Source organism: Lonchura striata, chromosome 2 (genome assembly GCF_046129695.1).
Source record: "Lonchura striata isolate bLonStr1 chromosome 2, bLonStr1.mat, whole genome shotgun sequence".
Lineage (NCBI taxonomy): Eukaryota > Metazoa > Chordata > Aves > Passeriformes > Estrildidae > Lonchura > Lonchura striata.
Genome location: NC_134604.1, coordinates 70,363,577 through 70,385,094, shown reverse-complemented (window position 1 = coordinate 70,385,094; position 21,518 = coordinate 70,363,577). Strand labels below are relative to the sequence as shown.

The 21,518-nt window shown below is 42.0% G+C and overlaps 1 protein-coding gene across 6 annotated transcripts in view; it reads right to left on the bottom strand.

The window, feature by feature from the left end:
- The window catches only part of SPATA13 (spermatogenesis associated 13), a 146,287-nt gene that overhangs the window by 42,302 nt on the left and 82,467 nt on the right, over positions 1 to 21,518 (bottom strand). For 3 of the 6 annotated variants that reach the window (XM_021530636.3, XM_021530641.3, XM_021530640.2), the window contains exon 2: positions 517 to 2,313. In XM_021530636.3, coding sequence (XP_021386311.2) covers positions 517 to 2,313 — 1,797 coding nt within the window. Of the gene's footprint in view, positions 1 to 516; positions 2,314 to 4,046; positions 4,143 to 15,911; positions 16,858 to 21,518 lie in introns of those variants that run through there. The other 3 variants (XM_021530639.3, XM_021530638.2, XM_021530637.3) reach the window with 3 other exon arrangements.

Sequence of the window (21,518 nt, the reverse complement as noted above, 5' to 3'; positions counted from 1 at the left end):
GCCATCACTGCACAGGGAAAGCATTGGGTGCACCTGAATGCTTAAACCTCTGTACTGTGCCTTTCACGCCACACTGCTCTACAAATATTACCATGTTCTGCAAGGTTTCCACAGGCAAAGTGTTTTACAGTAAGTCAACACTACTTCAGAATACACGGACTCCTTAAAATTAAAAAGACCTTTCAGTTGTGAAGGAAACACAGCCAGACCCTGCTCAGGCTGGTAAATCTGACAAGGCCACATGACAAGGTGGTGTATCTTCAGGGTGCAATGAACTGCCCTTGAAAACGTACACAAATACCTCTGCTGCCAAAACTTCCTTTGATATTAATGTGCAAAGAAAAAATAATTGTGCATTAGTATCCAAAGAGAATATTTAAAGGAAATAATTGCTGTCAGCATATTTTAGCAATAACAAGCTGCAGCAGCCATTACTTTGCATTGTTTTGCATTAATAAAGACAAAAGCCAAGAGGGAATATACATCACTTCTGAAGGATTTTGCTTTCTTTCTTACCTCTTCCTTTTTCTCTTCAGTACCAGAGGCTAAATTGAGGCTCAGCTGAGAGTGGCTGCTTATGCCACTGTCTTCATTTCCATCATCATAATACACAGTTTGCACTGAGTCCTGGAAGCAAACAGGATTCCTGCCCAGCTTCACCCCCAGTAGCTCAACCCTCTCCTCGCTCTCTGATGAGCTCAGTGACAATGTGCTGTGATGGTTTGGACACTGGAAATTCGTACTGCACTTGACCTTTCCTGCAGTTGGACTCTGAGGCTTTGGAGTAGTTGGCCTGACCGGAACATGAAGGTTTTCGGCTTCATCTGTACACTGCTGAGTAGGTTTTGGTTCATCTGAGTCTGAATAAAAAACTTCATTGGGAAATGGACTCATGTCATCCAGAGTAGGTGAAAAGCTATCAGAGTCTGGGATATCTGATGACATCCTGAGGCTTTTATCCTCAGTGACAGCTACTTTCATTTCAGCCTTTTTATCCTGAGCAATCACAGGGCTTTGCAGGCAAGGTGTTCCCGGCAAGGAAGAGTCTGGACTGGATACCGAGGAGGTGCATCTCTTCCTGTCATGATCTGTGCTGCTGGAAACCCTACGGGAGTAGTCATCATGCAGCCTGCTGTTTGACCTTGTTCTCTGGGACAGCTCACTGGAAGAAGGAGTCATGTTCTTGGGGCCATCCTTCTTCCTTGCAACATCTGTAACGTTACTGACAAGTTTCAAAACTCGGTCAAAATCCTTTGCTCTGATAGGGCTCTTCCATCGCTTGGATCGCCTCTCAGGGTTTCCACCACTTTTGTCAGAGTCAGCAGAAGCAACACTCACAGTCCTTGCTGGCATCTGTTTTTCATTTGCAACCTTCAGATCAGCAAGGTTTGAGGTGGACTTCCGTTTGAATGAGCTTTTCTTCAGAAAGTTCAAATTATCTGAACTTTTGCTTCTCCAATAAATGATCCTGTTGTTTTCGGAGTCTTTCACCAAAATTTCACAGATCTTTGGCTCTGCAATGACAGGTGATGTTGGCCTAACACAGTTGTGACGACTTTGAACTTTATCTGTGTCTAACAAGTTTATGCGACCAGCACCATAAGCCCGCCTGATGCTGCGTGAGCGATGAGTGTTCCTCAGGAAGGACTCATCGCTCTCCTCCACATCAGAGAAGTCAGAAGCTAAACCATCCACTGCATTCTGGAAATCATGTCCAGGTCCCGAATAGGAATATCTGTTAGTCTGAACTCCCACCACTGCTCCATTTGAACAATGTTTGCCTATGCTGTTCTCGTTTACAATGTCTGAGCATTCCCTTGTTTGAGTTCCTTGCTGAACTGAAGATTTCAACTTCTTGAAAGATCCCATCTTTCTGATAGAAGAAAAGGCATTCCACGTGGATGAGTTGCCCATCAGAACCAGAGAACGGGGCCTGTCAGAGCTGGAATTAGCCCGTTTCCGAGGGGTGGTGAAAAAACGCATGATTTTGGAAGGGCTGAGCTTGTCCTCTTGAAATTCCTCCTCAAGACTATTGCTGGTGCTGTGTCCCCCATTATGACTGGCACAGGTAGTCTGGTTTTGGGGCTCTTTATTATCCATAACTATACAAGTAACGGTGGTGCCATTTCCACAGCCATTTGGAAATGTTGTCATGCTCTCGATGCTGTAGGCATGAAGGTGGAGGCTGGGGTAGCTCAAAGCAACACTGCTGTCTCCCCCAGCTGACCTCGCTGCCTCCCCTTCATCTGCTGCACCTTGGTCTGCCTTGCCTTCACAACGACTGGGTGAGCTGAGCTCCTCAGGTGGCGCTGCCTGCATCAAAAAAACAAAAGCCAACATTAAAAAATTTTCTTACAAAGTCCCCAACTAAAGTTTCAGCTACATTGTAGGAAATAAAAACACACACAAAATGAAGGAGTTCTATGGTGAACAAAGGTGTGTTGCAGGGGTGCAGAGAAGGCATCTGTTGCTCCCTCAAAGTATAATTGAATTAGTCAGCAGTTTAAGAGACCAGAATAATTTCAATATGTACTTGTTTCTCTAATGCTAATCAGCTAATAAATTCAGTATGACTAGTACACCTACCTTACAATGGTAAATACAATTCTCATACGCACATAAGAGAAAGAAATTCCCAGTAACAGCAATCCAGTCTTCCCCCTCAGGTGCTCAGCACTGAGCCCCAAAACACATGGGAGGTTTTCATCCAGAACACATTCATCAAGGGACATCTCAAACAGGAGGCAAGGAATAGGAAAATAGGCATAATTTTTCCTAGACTTGCTTCTGTTGGAAGGCTGTGTGACACCTGACTGACTTGTCTGTCCCCTGGAACATAAAATCCTAAGAAATTACATCAAGTGCACAGCAAAGTCTTTTTCCCTACAAAAGAAAACAAGAATTAAAAGCAGTACATCCAGAAGCCAACCTATGCTATGGTGACAGCAAAATGAAAACTTGAATCTGAAGCTGGAGTGTTTGGAACATGCAGTAAAGGATCTCCTCCTCAGCTGAGACTGGGAGATCCAGCAGACCAGATCATACTCCAGTGCCTAGAAAGTTGTAGGGGGACCATCGACCACGTGCCTCCTTCCCCAGCCAGGGGTCTTTGCCAGGCAGGCAGGCGTTTTCCCCACCATGGTAAACAATGCCCTCCAAACCACCGGGATGCCCAGTCTGAAGCTGGCTCCACCTTAAAAACAAAGCTCATGGCACGGTTCTTTCAGCAAGGGGCAGTGGGATCTTCTGCCACTATCTGCGGGGTCATAGGGGCGGCGGGGGGGATTCCCCCCTCACCCGAAACAAGGAGAGAAGGTGCATAGCTGTGCTTTAGGGAAGGGGGCAGCCCTGGACGCTTCTTTGTCTCTTTCCCATCGCAAGGGCCGAGGGGTCTCGGAGGGCAGCGGGACGGGGGCTTTGGCCGAGGCGGAGGCGCAGCGGCTGGAGGTGCAGGGGCCCGCCTGGGGGGTGGGTTCCATCGCGGGGCGCCCGGCTGGACCGCACAGCCACTCCCCACCTCCACGTGAAACGCGGCAGCTGCGGAGCCCGTGCCCGCTGCCTCTCAGGCGGCTCGCTCCTGAGCGCACTTTGAAAGTTTTGCGAGCCTCTGCTCCTCCGCGGATAAAAGGATTTGCCTGCGCTTCAGCAAGACGCCTGGAATACCGCAGCCGCAGTTTTTAATCCCCGCTGCTGGCGGGGTCGCAGCGGAGCCGGCCGGGCAGCACGGCAGGGCAGAGCCGGGCCAAGCCCCGCCGCCGCGGCACCCGGGCCGGACAAAAGCCCGCCGGGCACCCAACCCTCGGCCGGCCCTTGCGCCCTGGTACCGCTCGCAACTTTCCACGCGGAAAGAAAACATCGAACGATAAATGAGCACGAGACGCCGCTCTCGGCGGAGAAGTTCCCAGAGAAAACGGCTCTGGGAGAAACTGCACCTGAGCGGGCAGATGGGGTGGGGGGAGATGGGAGAACAAACATAACAAGATGAGATTAAAAACCCAGCTCGTAGCGTAGAACCTGCACCAGCGGCGCCGGAGCAGCGCCCTTACCTGGGGAGAGCCGGGGCCCCCTGCCGCCGCCGCGCGTCCCGGCCGCTGCCCGCTGCCGCATCGCTATGGCAGCGGCGCCCGGCGGGGCGGGGCGGGCCGGGCCGCGCACCCCCGGCTGCTCCCGCCGCCCCCGCGCCCGCAGAGCCGCTCCGCCCGCCCCGCCGCCTCCCGCCGCGGCCCCGGCGCTGCCGCTCGCTGGAAGGAGCCTGCCTTCCTTCCACCGGCGGAGGAGCAAACGGCCGCGCAGCGACCGTCACGTTTCGGAGCTTATAAATTTCCTCGGTGGTGCCCGGCCCCGCCTCTCCGTCCCTAGGTCCTATGCCCTGCTTCACGAGTGCGGTTTGCAACGGCTCATTGACCAAACTCACGCTTGGTTCCCAGGCTCGCTTTCTGTCCAAAACGTGGACAACTTTTTGGCTTGCTCTATTCCTCAAACTTATCAGCAGAAACAACATTTTATGCACAATCTGAACCGAGTTCATATACTACAAGGAAAATTTTGTAAGATATTGTCTTAAAGCCCTGTGTCATGACTCCTGGCAAAGACGAGTAGAAACTGGTAGTCCTTGCTCAGAAAGTTTATTGTTCAAAAAATATTTCTACACTTGGACTGGAACATATAATTTCAGCAGTTTTATTGAAGCTCAGGTAAAATACATGAGAAACGGGCAAGACAGACTGCATGGCAGAGCAGATCCCTAAAGAACTAGCGAAGGCCATCAGCCCCACTGTCTCCCCTCTGAGACTGGTGTGACTGCACATGCAATGTAATTAATTCTCTGGAGAGCAGTACAGACACACTCTCAAAGGCAAGGTGTAGTTAGGGGATGAAGCAAACAAATGGGCTTTAAGGGATGCAGGTCAAATGAGGTAGCAAATAACTGGGAGTGACCACAGAAGTCTCCAGCAGTCAGCAGCAGCAGGCACAGCCTGCCACCAGCCCTGCTCTTGTGGACACAACTTTCTCATGAAAGGAGTGAGTTTGGAATAATGGCTCAAATGAGGGGGCAAGGTGGTTGCTTTACAGTGCTGGACATGGGAAGCAAAGGAGAAATAAATGCATATTAAGACTGGAAATGTATGAAGAGGGTCCATATGGACCATGGCTGGTGATCTGTGTTAGCCTGGGACAGCCTGGGGAAGTTCTAGTGTCAGTGCAGACAGCAAGTATCTGCTTCACACCTTGGGAAAGGGATGTTTCTGAAGGGGAACTCAGTGAAGTTGATTAAATGGGCAAGAAAAGGACCTTAATGGCAACATTATATGGAAAATTTCATTTATATGAAACAAGAAGTGTTTCAGAAGTTAAGCTAAAAGCCACTTTCAACAGGTTTTATAAGCTTGTCTCATAGCCTCCCTGATATCTGTAAGGATTTGTGCTGGTCACTTAAAAACTTCTAACAGCATTATTCAACCCTGAGTTTCAATGTGTTCCTATGTTCCTTAAAGTTCCTTTCTAGAGATATCCCAGGTATATGCATCACACTCCTTTTGAGTATATTTTTTTAAGCCACAACCTCTGCCTGCTCAGAGAAAGGAACCGTCAGTTCCTCAGGCATCCTTTATTGACCAGCTGGACAAATAGACAAAGCAGAGAAAACTGTTGAGCTGAACTGAGCCACTAATTTGGTATTTCTTTTATCCAGACAACAGTGTTTCGGAAACTTAAGAAATCCTTTTAACTGAGATCTGAAACAATCTTTTAAATGTATTTGAAGTTCATCAACAGATTAAACAGGCTTGAAGAGCTAGAAGTTATCAAAGAAGGTATTGACAGATTAACAAAGTGCTCACAAAAACTTAATTTCCTTAGAAAGCCACACTAAAACTCACTTTAGATAATAAGAATCTATATTGCATGTTGTATTTTTTAAATGTCACTACATTTAAGGAAGAAAATACCTAGAAAATTGCAGTTACAAATATAACTCTAGGTAGTCAATTAAATGTTTGTCAGGTTTCTAAAAGTAAATAGTTTTAGTCTTCCAGACTTGTTCATCATAGCTTTTCTGCTGGTAGTGCGGTAAAACCCTTTTCTAAATCTTGCAGGTTCACTGATTCAGTCAGCTCTTCCACATGTCTGTACTATTCAGAGAAACTTGGATGCAGTACACTGTAGAGTTTGTCTGAGAATAGGATTAACTTCCTGTACTGGAGACCAATAAATAACAACATCTTTTCTTAATCTGATTTTTTTTTTTTTTTTTTGAAGGCTGATAAATGTATATAGTATTCAGGTGCCATCACACTAAGGTCTAGTAAACTGATACAAAACAGAATTTATCAACAAAACTGTCATGAGAAAAAAGGCAAGCCCCTTTTCCAACTATAAACTTTTAAAACCTTTCCGTTTCATATAAACCATAGTGTTTCCTCAAAGTTACAAACCAAAGTTTCAGGTGATTAGTCCTTCGTATATTAAGGTTTTTCTACAATCCTAAAAAACAAAATGAGAGTACTATTATAATTTGCCATTGAGAATCCTTGCTAATGCAAACAAATCCATAACACTTGCATGGGTATTTCTGGAAGACTAAGCTATATACTCAGTTATCTACAGGCTAATGTTTTGCTTCCAGATGAACAACAAACACAGGGACAGTGCCAGCAGTACATGTTATGGTTGACCAAGTACAGCAATTTATGAAAGAGGAACTTCCAGAAGAAATTCCAGATTGGTATATGCGTGAGATTTCTAATAGTGATTTGACATCACAGTGCAACAAAAATGAAATGCTTGTTTTAGAAGCCCTAAGTCTGTTCTTTAAAAGAGGTTTAATGCACATGTGACAAGGAGTGAGAAGGATTACTCCAAGTGTAATACAGGTGGGAAAGGATTACAAAAAATGTGACATGGGAGAATGAATATAGAGTTTTAAAGATGAAGAAACAACCTTCTCTCTACTTTTAATTGGTAGTGATACATCTCTTAGATTTTTCAGAATAGCAAAGGGAACATTTATATAATGAAGTCACACACATTAATCTAAAAAGTCTGAATAAGAATGCTTCTATCTACTTAGTTTAGAAATCCTCTCTTCCACTCCTGCAACAGTTATTTCTTTCATGTTTCCTTTATAAATACTTTCTAAAAGTCTACTACAAAGTAGTAATTTTTTTAAAAAAGAACTCTTGAAAGAGAGTACAAACAAAAAAAGCCAAAATGAATAATTTCAGTAAAACATAAAAGCACTTGTCCTACTTCCGCAGCTACTGGGCAAGATAGCAAAGGAAGTAACTCTCTAATATATACTCTAAATTAATTTATTACCAAATTTATTAAGATGCAGAATTGCTGGAAAAAGAGATACCTTTGCTTTAAATGACAGTATCTTTTCCAGGCTGCAGTACAGAACTGAGGCTCCAGTTGTGCAGTTTGCACCTTTCTTTTAGATCCCAGGCAAAGTCTCTTCTGGAAGCAATTAACCCCCAAGGAATCTTTATATACTGGCAGGTCCCACAGGGGGAATTAAGCTGAGTCATATATCTATTGAAGTTAAAGGCACCTCCCCCACCTCCCTCACTGGGAGTAGGAAAAAGATCTCAATTTTTTTTAGTTTAGAAATTTTTTTTAGTTTAGAAATGAGTGAAGGTCAGTATGTTTGTGTATGCAAGCTCAAAGTAACATAGGCAACTAATTATTTTAATCTCGGCTTTTTAAATAAAAACTATGTGAAATTAGGTAGGATTTTTCCATTTTTATATATCTGCAAGCAAATTAATAGTAATAAATTGAAACGGATTTTCCAAAATCAAGACCTTTGTCGTCTTGGCACTAAAACCATCCAAGATGACAAAATTAATCACATTGCTAAGAAAAACTCTGAAAGGACAGCCTGAGCTAAATTGCTGCATCAACTTCCTGATTTGATCAGTGAAAGACCCCATTGCCCACATGCAGGAGGTGATGTGCAGCTTCCTAAAGGTCCTTCCGCTTGCATTTACTTTGCTGCTGATAAAAGCAATTACTGACCCAAGTGAGAAAAGTTTATCACAGTTTGGTATAAATCACAATACACAACAAACAGTTTTCCCCTCTAATCTTCTTTTAAATGTGCTTTGCTGAGCCTGAGCTTGCTCACCTCTCTTAAACAGAAGGACCTAATTTAGGGAGAGCACAATAACCCAACAGAGTGACGCCATCAATGAAAAATTACCCTTGTGTACCAGGTTACCATTATCCCATCTCTGAGTTGCTCTTACTCACCCACCTACACCACTACAGCTGCATGCAACTTAATGATGGCTTCAGCTTTTCAGGCTGCTAGAATGCTATTTATAACCCCACGGGGTCTGACTGTGATGCTATTCTTCTTCCCCATCCTCGAGAGGCATTATTCAGACAGCATGACATGGAGAGATGGCTGGTACTACAGAAGAGCAGATTCCAATAAACAGATCATTGTGTTTTAACATAAAGAAAACTTCCAGTTACCAATTAGGAAGGCTGAATTCCACCTTTATTTTGTGTCTCACAAAGTATAAGAAGTAGGAAGAGAAAGGACTGTGGAGATGAAAAGTTGACAGAAATAGGAAGGAAAAGAGATTAGTCAAGAATTTCTTTCTTTTATTTTTTTTTTCTTCCCCTTCACTATATATTTTGCATTTTCTTCTTATCTTGAAAAATGTTAGATTTTCTGTTAGGTGGATGTACATTAAAGTAATATGGACTAGTTGGGAAGAACGGGCAAGATTTCAGACTTGGAGTTGTCCCACTCTGTAGCCTTTTGCTTTATTTTCCTGCTTTGCTCTAGCTGTCATCCTTTCCTATGTCACACTCACTGCAGAGTCTGATGGCCCTACAGCCCTTCTGTATTTATTTTCCTCGCTCGAAATAACAGCATGTAAAAGTGACTATTAGCAGCTCTTTATCAACCTTCTTCCCCACCCGCTTAATTACCCTGCTGTCCCCTCTTCCCTATTCAAAATTGTTCTTCCAAAATTACCTGAGGATATGAAGGCACTTTATTATGCAACAAGGAGGAGAAGAAAAAAAAATATGGAAAAAGAAATACATAGAGAAAGGGTCTTGAGTTTGAGGGCTGAGGACCACCTGCAGTGGGTGATTGAATGATTCAGACCAGGGGCTCGAGTAAGGAGCATTTTTGTGCATGAGCCATAGCAAGGGGCCATGTGTAGGTTTATTTGATTTTGGAAGGATGGTGCTTCTCCCTGGGCTCAGGGAGGAACCATAAGCAGCACTCAGTGCTCACTTAAATCATTGAGCTGTGCTGAAGGGAGGACAGATACGGCTATGCTGCAGAGGCACAGTGTCCATCAGATACTAGAAAAGTGAAGCAGGTAGTGGACTGTGTTAGGAATGATGCTTCATCAGCAGAAATTATGCAAAGATACTTAAGATCATCTTGCTTCTGATGCTTATTATAACAAAATAACAGGTCTACAGAATAATTAGCCAGCATGACACTACAGAAAAATTCCCACCTGGTTACAGTGTGGCTGCAGACTTTAGCTACTTTCATGCTGGCCAGAGCAAAAAACCCTGAACCATTACACTACAGCTTTTGATATGCTCATGAGAGCAGAACAGTGAATATTTCAATAAGATTAAGGAAAAAAGAAACAGGTTGCACTTGGTAGGAAGGACTGGGGCATCCTGTTGTTAGGAGGTTCCTAGGTGGTATTGATTCATGGTCTTCAAGAACCACACAGTTGCTTGGGATTTATTTCTCAATTACTACCAATACTTTTCGTTCTTTAGTCTCTCTCCAAAATGACAAACTTGCTATCTTTGTTACAGTCTGAAGTAAATTAACATTCATGGCTGTATTTCTTGATTGATGATTTCTTCAATAATAAATTCACATGACTGAATTACCATTTCCACCATGTTTTGTCGTTCAGACAAAAAAAATCATCTTGCTAATTTTACCTTTAATTCATCAATTTCTACTTTTTGTTTGAATTTATTCTATCAAGAATACCTTGGATCAGACAAGCTAGGAAAGAATAATCTGAGCAAAGCAGGTGACAAGGGCTACAACATTTATGTGCTAAGTCTTTTCAATAACATTTATTCTCTGAATTTAGCCTGCCAGAAAACTTCAAAATAATTATAAACCTCCATCTAATAGTCATCATTCAGTTTTTCCTGCTGTTATAGTAACTAATTTTCTTCATTATTCGTACTAAACTCAAAAGTATTTTTTTAAAGAATGGATGATCGCATCAAGCAAACTGTCTACTCATTTTGTCCAGGAAAGAAGTTACCTAATTTTAAAGATGCTGAAAACACATAATGCCACTCACTTGAAAATTTGTCTGGACAAATTTTGTCTGGAGAATCAGACAAAAATTTATAAATTTTGGACTATCTTACTTGTTCTGTTTTAAAGAGACACATACATATTAAATTAGAACTTTTATCTGCAGTATACCCAAAGAAATCTCTTGCAGTCTTATGTTTTTCTGTAATATTTAAATTGTTTCTAAGAATCAATAGAAATAACACATATTGACTGCCTCTGAAAGATATGGCAGCTGCATAAGTTAGTCACATTTTGATAGGAAATCTGATTATTTTTAAGATCAGAACACTGTAGTCATGCAACTGCCTTCCTATAAAACAGCAAGGAAGAAATTCTAGCTTTAGTAGCCTGAGATGGAATTAGTTATGTGTATCTATGGTACCAAATTACATAACTGCCTGGAGTGTGGTAGTCTGTTATTTACAGTTAGTTCTTCTGTAGTGGGTTTTAATATTCCTTGTATAAGTTTGTAATGGAGTCTATGTGCCCCATTTGGCTTCCCTAATGGTTCAGTCCTGAGTTGTTTACCACATTTTTCCCCACCAAAATGTATGTCAATCCACAAGTCAATCCGCGTGTATACCTCTCTTGTTCCCCTGTCTCACCCCTGTCTGTCAAAGGTAGCACACTCCTTTGGTTCTGGAGAGTTCCCTGTCTCTCATCCCTTCCTTGGAGCAGAATTGGGTTGTGAGGTTTGCTCCCTCCTCATGTTGGCTTCTATTGGGGAGCCCTTACCCTGCGCCCCTCCCCTGATGCCTCCTATTGATCAAAGGTCGTGTCCTCCCCGTGTTCCCCCTACCCTATGAAAGCAGCCCCTTCAGGTTCAGGTTTGTCACTTTGCCCCACTTTGAGATTAACTCTTTGGAGACTCAGACAGGTGTCCTTCCCCATTCCCGTGCCTCGGTTTCCCGTCTCTGTCCCTGCTGCGCTCCCCACCCGCAGCGATCCCCGCCCCGCCCCGGGCTGGGCAGAGACTCGGGGCGGCCGCTCGGGGTCTGCCCTGGGCCGAGCGGGACACCAGGGAGCCTCCGGCCCGGGGACAGAGAGAGACAGGCACAGTGGAGAACTGGAACCAGTGCACCAAGTTTTATGGCCATTAGCTCAGACACCCATATTCCTATAACTAGTGGTAAAACAACTCTGTATTCTTCTACCACCAAAAGTAATGGCAAATTGTCTGAAAAAAAAGGAAGCATCTATTTCAGGCAGGAGAGATGTCTTTATGACGTCTTCCCTGGGGCTGGAGAAGACAGATTCTGGATTTTGTTTCTCTCCAACCATGGCAGTTCAGCATACTTTTCTCAGCTTAAGTGCCATATGTGTAAAATATGTGATGATAAGAGTAATGCCTTCTAACCTTTGGGTCTGCAAGGACCAATCCATCAGTGCTCCTCTGGCACTTTGATGCTTACAATGATGATAGCTATAAAAAGTGTACACGTTGGGAAAATAATCCATTATCTACCCATGCAGAGGACAAACCCTAAATTCCATTTTTTGAAAGGAGTTCAGATTCAAGTGCCTTGTTTCAAAATTCAATTTACTATTTTGATGATGGTCCATTAATCTTCTAAACTGGAGTTTGCAGATTTGGCTAATAATTTATGTCTTGTAAGAGCACAGGATAGTTCTGAACCTGAAAGATTACACATAGCCTTACTAAAAAATTTAATTTGTGTTGGTGAGCTGTCTTTGCTTTGGTTCCTGTCAATGGCAGTGTTATTTTTAAAGACTTTACACTTCAGATTCAGAAAATCAGTTGAGGAAAACCTTACCAGCCATTCCCTGAACATGCTGGGGTACATAATTAAACTACTAAGCTGGAGATATGACCTACGTTTCCAGATCCAGTACAAAAGGAAGGCAGTTTGCACAAATTCTGTACTGTGGTCTGTTTTTTATCTAAGCAATACTGAATACCTGAGCCAGATCTCTTCCCACCTCTTGCCTTTCATTACATAATTCAGCAAACTTGATTTCTATGCCAGGAGAGGTGTGGCTGCCTTTTGTCTTGTTACCACACACTGACCCAGAGATGCTGTTGCTCCCCACAGATCACTTGATCCTGTTCACATCATCTCCTTTGATCTACTTGGTCTCTAAGGATGAAGATAGAATTGGTGGCTCCTGCCAATCTAAGAGCATGCTAAATCTCTCCTAAAGGGAGGATTCTAGACATGCCTTCTGCTTTTTCCACCAGGCTGTGAGCTGAAGCAGCTCCCCTGGATGCACCCAAGCTGTTGCTGGGCAGGAGGTGGAAGTAAGCATCCAAGGGCAGGGAGGGAAGCATGGGAATGAGAGTGGAAATGCTTTCTACAAGAAACAGGACTCCTGATATGGGTCCAGACTTGAAATTTTTCTCAGGAGCTGCCCAAGAGTGCTGTGTATTGGAAAGGGCTGGGAAAACATGCAGTGGCCCTCAGCAATTCCCCATGTGCTGTGTTTCTGCCACAGGGTGCAAGAATGTGTGGGTGATAGGTGGTGGTCCTGGGTGGGTGCCTGTAGCAGACTCATAGAAGAGACACAAATAATCTCTGAATTTTGTGGCAACATCACAAACAGGAAATATTTTTCACTGTGTTCTATGGAAAAGCAGGGAAATACTTTGTCCACAAATGAGTTAATATAATTTTTTATGATGCATTGTTGTGCCAGACTCAGAGATTACAATCAATCATTACGGTAAATAGAGATTTTAAACTTTGCATTCAATCTCTGATTCGGTTTCAATTTCAGCTTCAGTGCAAATATAATCATAATGCACAGCAATCAGGATTACCTCAAAACAACCATTTGTAAAACAACGCAGTAAAGATGCCACCTAACTCTTTCTTGATGAAGCAAAAATCTTGGCAGGCCAATCTATACTCGAGTAGTTTATTCAGTCTCATTGGTAGGATGAACACTGCATAGAGGCTAACATTTACTATTGTGCTAGAATCAGTTGGTTTAAAGCCTGTTTTCACCAGTCTCTGCAGCAGCAGGGAGCAGGGCCTCCCTGTCTGTGCCTGCAGCCAAACCATATGCAGCATATGTTCAGCTGAGGCACTGCTGACACCCCCTGTCAGCATCTGGTAATTTTCCTAGCAGCCACAAGACTTACATGAAAGTTTTAACTCTGAAAGTCCTGAAGAGCCACAGACAGTACATTCCAGAAAAATTGTTTTAACCAAAGAGCCAGAGGTGCACCTTTGTAACCAGCCAATTTCAGCAGGCTACAGGATCATCTTTATACTTCCACTGTACCATGCCAAGAGAAGATGCTTCATTTGTTAGAAATCCTGCTCATAAACAGCTCCTGTTCAGTGTTCAGCCCTCAGAGTCACAGATACTGCTGCCTGAGAAACACTGAAATAACAGTCATCCTGCTCCATGCACAATATTTTATGGTTTGATTTTCCAACACTTAATCAAAATACATCATACAAATAAAAACTTGAAAATTATTCAAAGTTTACTATTACATCTTACACTGTTCCAAAGGCTAGGAGAACATTTCTTCCTAAGTTTTACAGTAAGACACCATCATTTCTACTAAATCATTCAGCATCCCAATGAAGCATATTCTCTTTTCTCTCTTCCGTGTCTCGCTCCTCTCATTGCTTAAAGCACCAGAGCTACAGCACTGTTACTAGTGGAAACCAACAAGCAATTTTTTAGCCAAATCTCATTTTACTGGAACCTCTAAGCTTTTTAGAGCTTATTAGTTCAGATTTAACCTGATATTAAATGAGAGAGAGTGAAATCCAGGTTTTTAGCAAGTATTAAACAGCTTTGCTAACACATAGTAATGAAAAGCAATTAGCATATGACCAAGTCCAGTCTCATTTCACTTAAACCAGGAACTGTTTTCCCAGGAGGCTATTGAGTACTTGTGACTACTTTCTGCTGCAGTATTCTTACACGGAATCATGTGATGCTTTCTTCCTATGCTGAGAGTTTTGGAAAATACTTCACTGGCATCAGCAACCCATTATTGTTCCCATAAACTTCTACCTATTTCCCTACTTCCCTTAATGGGTAAACAACTCTTAACTTTTAAGTTGTTAGCTTAGCTAATTATGCAAATTATTGAAGTTACAGAGAAACCTCTCCTTATTACCAAAGACTCCTAAAAGCTCAGTTTTGTTTGGGTTTTTCACTTACTCCCCAGAAAAGCACAACAGCCAACTTGACAGCCATTACTCCAACAAAACTGGCCATCAGCAAGTTGCTTAGTCCTCAGGTTACTTTCGTACTGATTTCATTCCACAAGTTCAATTAGAGTGCATTGCTAGAGCTGTGATCTTGCAGATGGTTTAAGTAGGTGATTCTCTGCTGTTGCATGCTTAAAATCACAGTCATCTCAGGAGATAATCTACAATAAATATGTGTGCACCTAATAGTTAAACTGGGGGAGTAAGGGCAAAGGCCAACAGTGTGGTTGTTTATTTTAAAAAGATACGTTTATTAACACACAGGTGTATTTGAATTAAAGTGAGACTGCTCCAACAGTTCTTAGAGCAGAACTGTGCCTTTGGCTTTGGCCAGCCTTAAGTATAAGTCTGAAAGCAAAATTCAGGTTTCATTTGTATTTCTGAATTACCACTATTTGCAGGTGATATCAGGACCAAAATCAAAGAGTATCTACCACCCTGCCTAGCAGGAAAGTCAGAAGCTGCCATTTTGGAAGTAATTTTCATTGTTTTTAGTTGGAATTAAACTACATTGCTTAATGTTTTCAGGTCCTGTCTTTTTCCTTGCAGACAGTGGGAGATTATTGTTTTAATCTACATACAAAACAATGAAAAAAGCTTTTTTAGAAACAGTATGTTACAACACTTTTTCAATGCCAAATACATTACAACACATACCAATGGTACCATCTTCTCCTGAAAAATTTCATAGAAAGAATAATAGTTAATACTGTAGTTTGCACAGGCTACACCATAGTATGATCACATTAAGATACATTTGGTCACTCCGTATTTCTCCTGGCTTCCCAAAATGTAAGCAACAGATCAACTTAGCAGCCTTTGGTGAAGTCTGCCTTTCAAAATTTCTGAGTGACAGTGGAGGACAGCGCTCCAGCTGAGTGCCATCAGTGATGACACACCGGCACACACAGCCACCAGTGGCTCAGCTCTATGGCTAGATGGGCTTCTGCCCAGGGAAAGTGGGTCCAGGAAGCTGGGGTAATGCCAGGGAATTTGGCCCCCAGTGCCACTGCCAGTGGGATCCCCTTGAAGTCACAGAGTACAAGCAGTGAGTTGCATGGAGTGTGAGCTCCACAGCGAATAATGCCTGAACGGCTTTGCTAGATGAACTGCACAGATTATCTGCAACTCTGAAAATCATATACACATTAACAGATTGACAAACCGCACTGCAGCCAACATACAGACTTTAGATATTTTGATATTAGTCTCAGTCATGGTTTTGCATTTAACTGGAAAAAATAATATAACCATAATTATAAAATTAAATTAGTTACCACCATATACCTAAATGTTTATGCCTTCCAGCCACTAACTACAAGGTCAGCTCTTCTGGATAATATTTAATCTGAATGTATGAAAATCCATTGCACAGAATATTGTCCAGTTACAGTACAAACCTTGTTCCAGAAAACCTGCTTGGCTTTTTGAAAGAGCCTGTTGTTGCCTGGATTCTGGGCTCAGTTCTGCTGAGCCCCCTGTAAGCCCTTAAATGCCTCTGGGAGGAAAAGGGACTCAGCATGATCCACAGTCAGTACCTTGTGGGATTGAGCCTTAAGTTAATGTATAACAAATGGCTGCACAACAGTGTGTGAAATCAGCAAGTTAAACATACACTTGGAATAACTGTAACACAGAAGGAAGAATATTTACAGGACCATTTCATTAAAATATTTGTCTTGAAGCGTCTTGTATGCACCATTCCTGCATATTTTCCAACTGAAAGGTAAGGTTTGGGAGTGTGCTGGTGAAAGTAAAATTAAGTAGCCAAGGCAGAAATAATCTAAAGTTGTAACCAGAATTTTCTAGTTAAGTATCGCGCAGACTGTGATCTGGTTATTATCAGCTGGAATCTACCCTGAGCAAGCTGTGCCTGACAGCAAGGACAAAATGGATGACCCAGAATGGTACACACAGAATACACATCCATGAAAGTGAAAATAACAAGAAACCTAAAAACTTTATTACCAACTCTAGTACTGGCAGGTGTCAGCAGCAGAACCAAATGCCAAAATCATACCTGGTGATACAGAAGCAGAAGAAAGAGGCAGAACTCAAAGGTACAATTATGACTTTGAGAGCTGCAAAGTGGCACAGGAAGGCAACGGGGTGTGCAGCAGACACTGCTGGTGGGGAGCAGAGTTATCCCAGTGGCAGAACAGTGTGGAACAGCAGATAGATGCCTGCCAGAAAAGCGCCACGGACATGCGCCTCCCTGCTTTTCCTGCCTGGTGTTCCATGAGGGTGCAGCTACACTTTCACAGAGACCCACGTGAATCCTGAGAACCTGTCATCACATACAGAAATATGGAGTGCCCCTGGCTTTATGCTCTCCAGTCAGAAGGACCTGTACAACTCTCTCCTGTACGTCCCTGTACAGGAGACACAGTTCTATATAACAGAAGATCTGCTGGAATGTGAATCAATCTTCCATTTTTCTCCACAGAAGATATAATTGACTTTCAATTGTATTTTTTTCTGAGTTAGAAAGATGTGAAGAATAACTGCAATTGTGAATGCAAGAGAACACTAATTCAAAGAGCAATTAATTTCTGTCTTGCAGTTCTCATAGTTATTCCGTGAATAATAAAAATAAGAATCTTTAATGGCAATACCATATTAATTTCTTAAAAGTGGAAGTGCCAGCATATTTCCTTAATAATAGGTTTGCATGTCCAAGATAATTTTCAAAACCTAATTAATAATTTACAGTGAAGTACGAGGCTTCATATTATGTCTCATGCAATAATCTGAAACTCATACATTATGGAATTCCCTATTTCTAGTTAAATTCATTTCAGCTGAATGCTCTGCTTGGATCCCCGTACCAAATAAGTTAACTATATGAGAGGACAGAATTACAACTCCACAATGTCTGACTTATGCTCAAGGCCATCACTAAAAAGGAGGAAGCAAACTCCTCAGAGCCATGCTCTTCTCATGCAAGACTGGGCTTTTACAATTTTAAGCTTTCTGAGTCAGACACAAGGTCCACAGAAGTTCAGGGGACTTTCCTTGCTTCTATAAATCTTTAAAGTAAAGATTATAAAAAAAGGCAAGCAAGCAATTTTCTTGGCCTCAGGTCACTCACCAGGGTACACATCTAGAGCATTGCCATGTAAATATTGATTTTAATTGTGGTGCTGGGAGGGGAGAAAATGAAGAAAATACTAAATATATCTTTGTAGTTTGAAATTTTAGGAGAAAATTAAATTCAAATTAAATTAAATTCTGTGGAGGTCACCTGGACTAACTCCCCTGCTCAAAGCAGGGTCATCTAGAGCAGGCAAGCAGACCTGTGTCCTGTCAAGTTTTAAATAATATTTTGAAGTGTACAAGGATGGAAACTCCAGAACATCTGTGGGCAGCCTGTTCCAGTATGTCAGCAATTTCAGAAATTTCCTGTATTACAGTTTGTGCAGATTGTCTCTTGCCCTTTTACTGGATACCAGTGAGAAGAGTCTGACTCTGTTCTCTTTACTGCTTCAGTCCCATCAAGTATTTATGCATGTTAGTAAGATCCCCTCAGCACCCTGTGATCCAGGATGAATGATCCCAGCTGTCTCAGCCTCTCATCATATGTCAGATGCTCTAGTTGGTGTAACAGGTACTACTCCTAGTTTTATATACCCTGCAATTGTGCCGAGGGTGTCCTGTCCCATCAAGAATGGAGATGTTAACCAGTACTGGCCCACAGCAGAGGTGTCTGAGATACAGCACTAGTGCCTGGCTTCCAGATGGACTTCATGCCATTGATCACACATCTTAGAACCCAGTGGTTCACTTTACATCCCCTGACTATCCACTTGCCTAGTACAGGCTTCATCAGTTTGCCTGGAAGCATGTTACCAGAAACAGTGTCAAAAGTTTGCTAAGAGCCATTGCTCTCCCCTTGTCCTTGGAGTTGGTCATTTTTCTGTTGGGAGGCTGTCAGCTTGACCAGGCACGATTTCCCTTTTGCAAATCCACATGACTACTCCAAATCATTTTCTTGTCCTTCATATGTTTGCAAATGGCTTCCAGGAAGATCTGATCCACCTCCTTCCTGGGGACTGAGCAGAGGCTGATTAACCCATACTTTCCCAGCTCCTCATTCCTATTCACAAAGGCCACCCTGTAAACCCCAAAGACCAAAACAAACCCTGCCATGTAAGCCCACTACACTCTTGTATTCTTCCATTTGAGGTTTAAGTTATCAGGAGCTCCTTATTCACCCATGCAGGCTTCCCCTGCCATCCTTGCTTGATTTCCTGCTGTAGGACTGGAGCTTTCAAGAGGTGATTCTTGCAAGTCAACTACCTATCTTCATTCCAAGATGTTATACCACAGAAATCTTCCAAGGATATTCCTGAAGCAGCCAAAGCCTACTGTCTCGAAGCCCATGGCTGTGATCCTGCTATTTGTCCTGTTTCCTCATCTAAGAATCTTGTACTCTGTCACTATGGGTCACTGCAGCCAAAGCTGCTCCCAGCCTTCACACACTCAGCCATGTATTCTTGTTTGTAAGCTCAGGGAGGTCCAGCAAAGTGCTGTTTCTTATTGGGCCCTCAGTTGCCAGGGTTAGGAAGTTATCCTCAATGCACCCCAGAAACCTCCCAGATTGCTTGTGCCCTGCAGTGTTGTCTCTCTGGTGAATATGGGAATGGTTTAAGTTGCCCCTGACAACCAGGATTTCCATCATGAGATGGTTTAACATCTGGTAATATTCATGCAGCTGCAGAATTTCTGTCTTTGATTGCTCCTGGTTGGAAATATGTTACATTTACAGAGGACCATTTCCTCTCTGGAAGCTACTATTGCATTTTACAACCACTACTAGCAGTCTCAACCAAAGCTAAGAAGTCTTAAGAAGGCTTGGACACTAAACACACAGTAATATTTTCAAACAATATTTTCGTATGTGTTTGGACATATTAACAAAACAACATACCTTTTCCATGCTGTATATGCTCCAGAAGTACAAGAGTTGTCTTTCAAGCCTTTATTCCACTACTTTTTGCTATCTCATAGCTCAATTGAAAAATGTGGAAACATGGAATACACACTTCACCTACCAACACATCATGCTGAATCTTCTACTATAGTCAGAACACAGCAAAACAGCAACAAAATGAATTGAAAAAAAAAAAAAAAAAGAAAGGGAGACAAAAGTAGGCATGTCTGCATATTGCTGTATCAATTAAGTTAAAGCTTCTCAGTCTTAACAACCCTACACAATCCAATACAAAGCAGGCTCTGAAAGAAGGGCAATTCCCCCTGCAAATATTTAGGTTAGCAACTGCAAAGTAATCCAGGCACAGCACTATTCATAAGACCAATTCATCACCAGGTCATACAAGGCAATTAGGCCTGGACACTAGATTCAGAGGGGAACAGATTAACAGCCACCAAGATGTTTTAAGTGATCCTGGTTTGTTTTTAACAATTTTTAAAGCCTCTGAGAAGATTAATTGCTCAGCCCAAGCCTCAACATTCCCTTGCTGCTGCTAAGGTAAAATTATGTACTAATTTAGTTCTCAGCACAGGAATTTTCTTTGTAGACTGTTTTGATGCTGCTAATGTCAATGCACAAAAACCACCACTTTCCTCCACCCTAGAACTTTGATTTCTTTACAACAGTCCTACAATTTTCTCTCTTCCTTATTCACTTTTTCATGCCTTCACGCAGAAAAGGCACAGTAGATTACATCTATAAAAGCAAAACCTGCTAACATGTGTTCTTCAATCATAAGACTCTGTTTCATGGGGAAGTACATTACAAGTACATTATATGCAAATACAGTATTAACAGGATAAATAAGACAGTTTCTTATAGTGAAGATAAAATGAAGCTGATAGAATAAAATACAAGAAATGTATCTATTGTGAAACATAGCAGATAAGATGTCAATATTTAAAACTAAAAGAAAAAAAGTACACTGGAAATAAATAGTGAAATATGCAGGACAAAATCCTTAGCCATATTTCTGAATCTTGTTCTCAAGAGAAAATTGTTAGGAAGGACCTGCTGAATTAAATTGGACAAAAGGCCATCTAACTATCCAAGTGGCTTGAGGAGGAACAAGAAACAAGATGAACATAGAACAATTTCCCTATATTTTTACTCCCCCATTTTCTAAGAGTCTACAATTTAGAGTCTTCCTAAATCACAGGCTACATTCAGAATACACTTTTTTCTAGTCCTCTTGAGGCAGTTTTCCACAAATTTTTCTGCTTCCTCTCTGTTTGCATTAATTCTTTGGATTCTGTATCTTCATATTTTACTGAATTTCCCATAATTATTTCCCATAGTTAAATGGTACTCCAAGTGAAATATATGCCTTTTGGTTTGATTTTAATCTCTTGCTCAGATGATGCCACATCTATTTGAAAACCTAGTTGTGCCAGAGTGCTGAAAGCTGCATGCCTGTGGCCTCCCAAATATGAGTGTTGAACAAACAGGAAGGATGGATAGCCAGGTGAAAATGAGAAAAGCGAGCACAGCTGGTAAGAAAACATATAGGCAGATATGCAAGTTAGGTTTCTGGACCATTGCCTAAATATTTAAATGCTGGTCATACTTGCTTCTTGTACCATTAGGAGGGGATTCCTGTTTTTTAAAATCTCAGTGACTGTAATACATAAATGATAAATAAATAATTAATTCACCAGAAGCATGATGTTCTCAATCTTTTATTTTCTAGCTTCTCTGCATGCTTCTTGTATTTTATGCTGTCATTCAGGTTTTAAAGTAACACATTTAACTCCATTTTCTGACAAGCTGAAAAGTCAAAGCCCTACTGATGACTGCCACCAGTTCCTCAAATTTCACTTGTTCTCTCTCAGCAGTCAGTGCACCAGGAAGTATAAATTCCATGTTAACCTTTTCTCCAGTGTGTTCCACAAGTGTGTGACAGTGAAGTATTTAGCAAACTTAGCTATATTCTTCCTGGATAGCTAAGCTGTTCCATCAGCAACATAAAAATGTTTAAACAAAACAGCAACAAACCATGCAGTGTGCCAAGTTC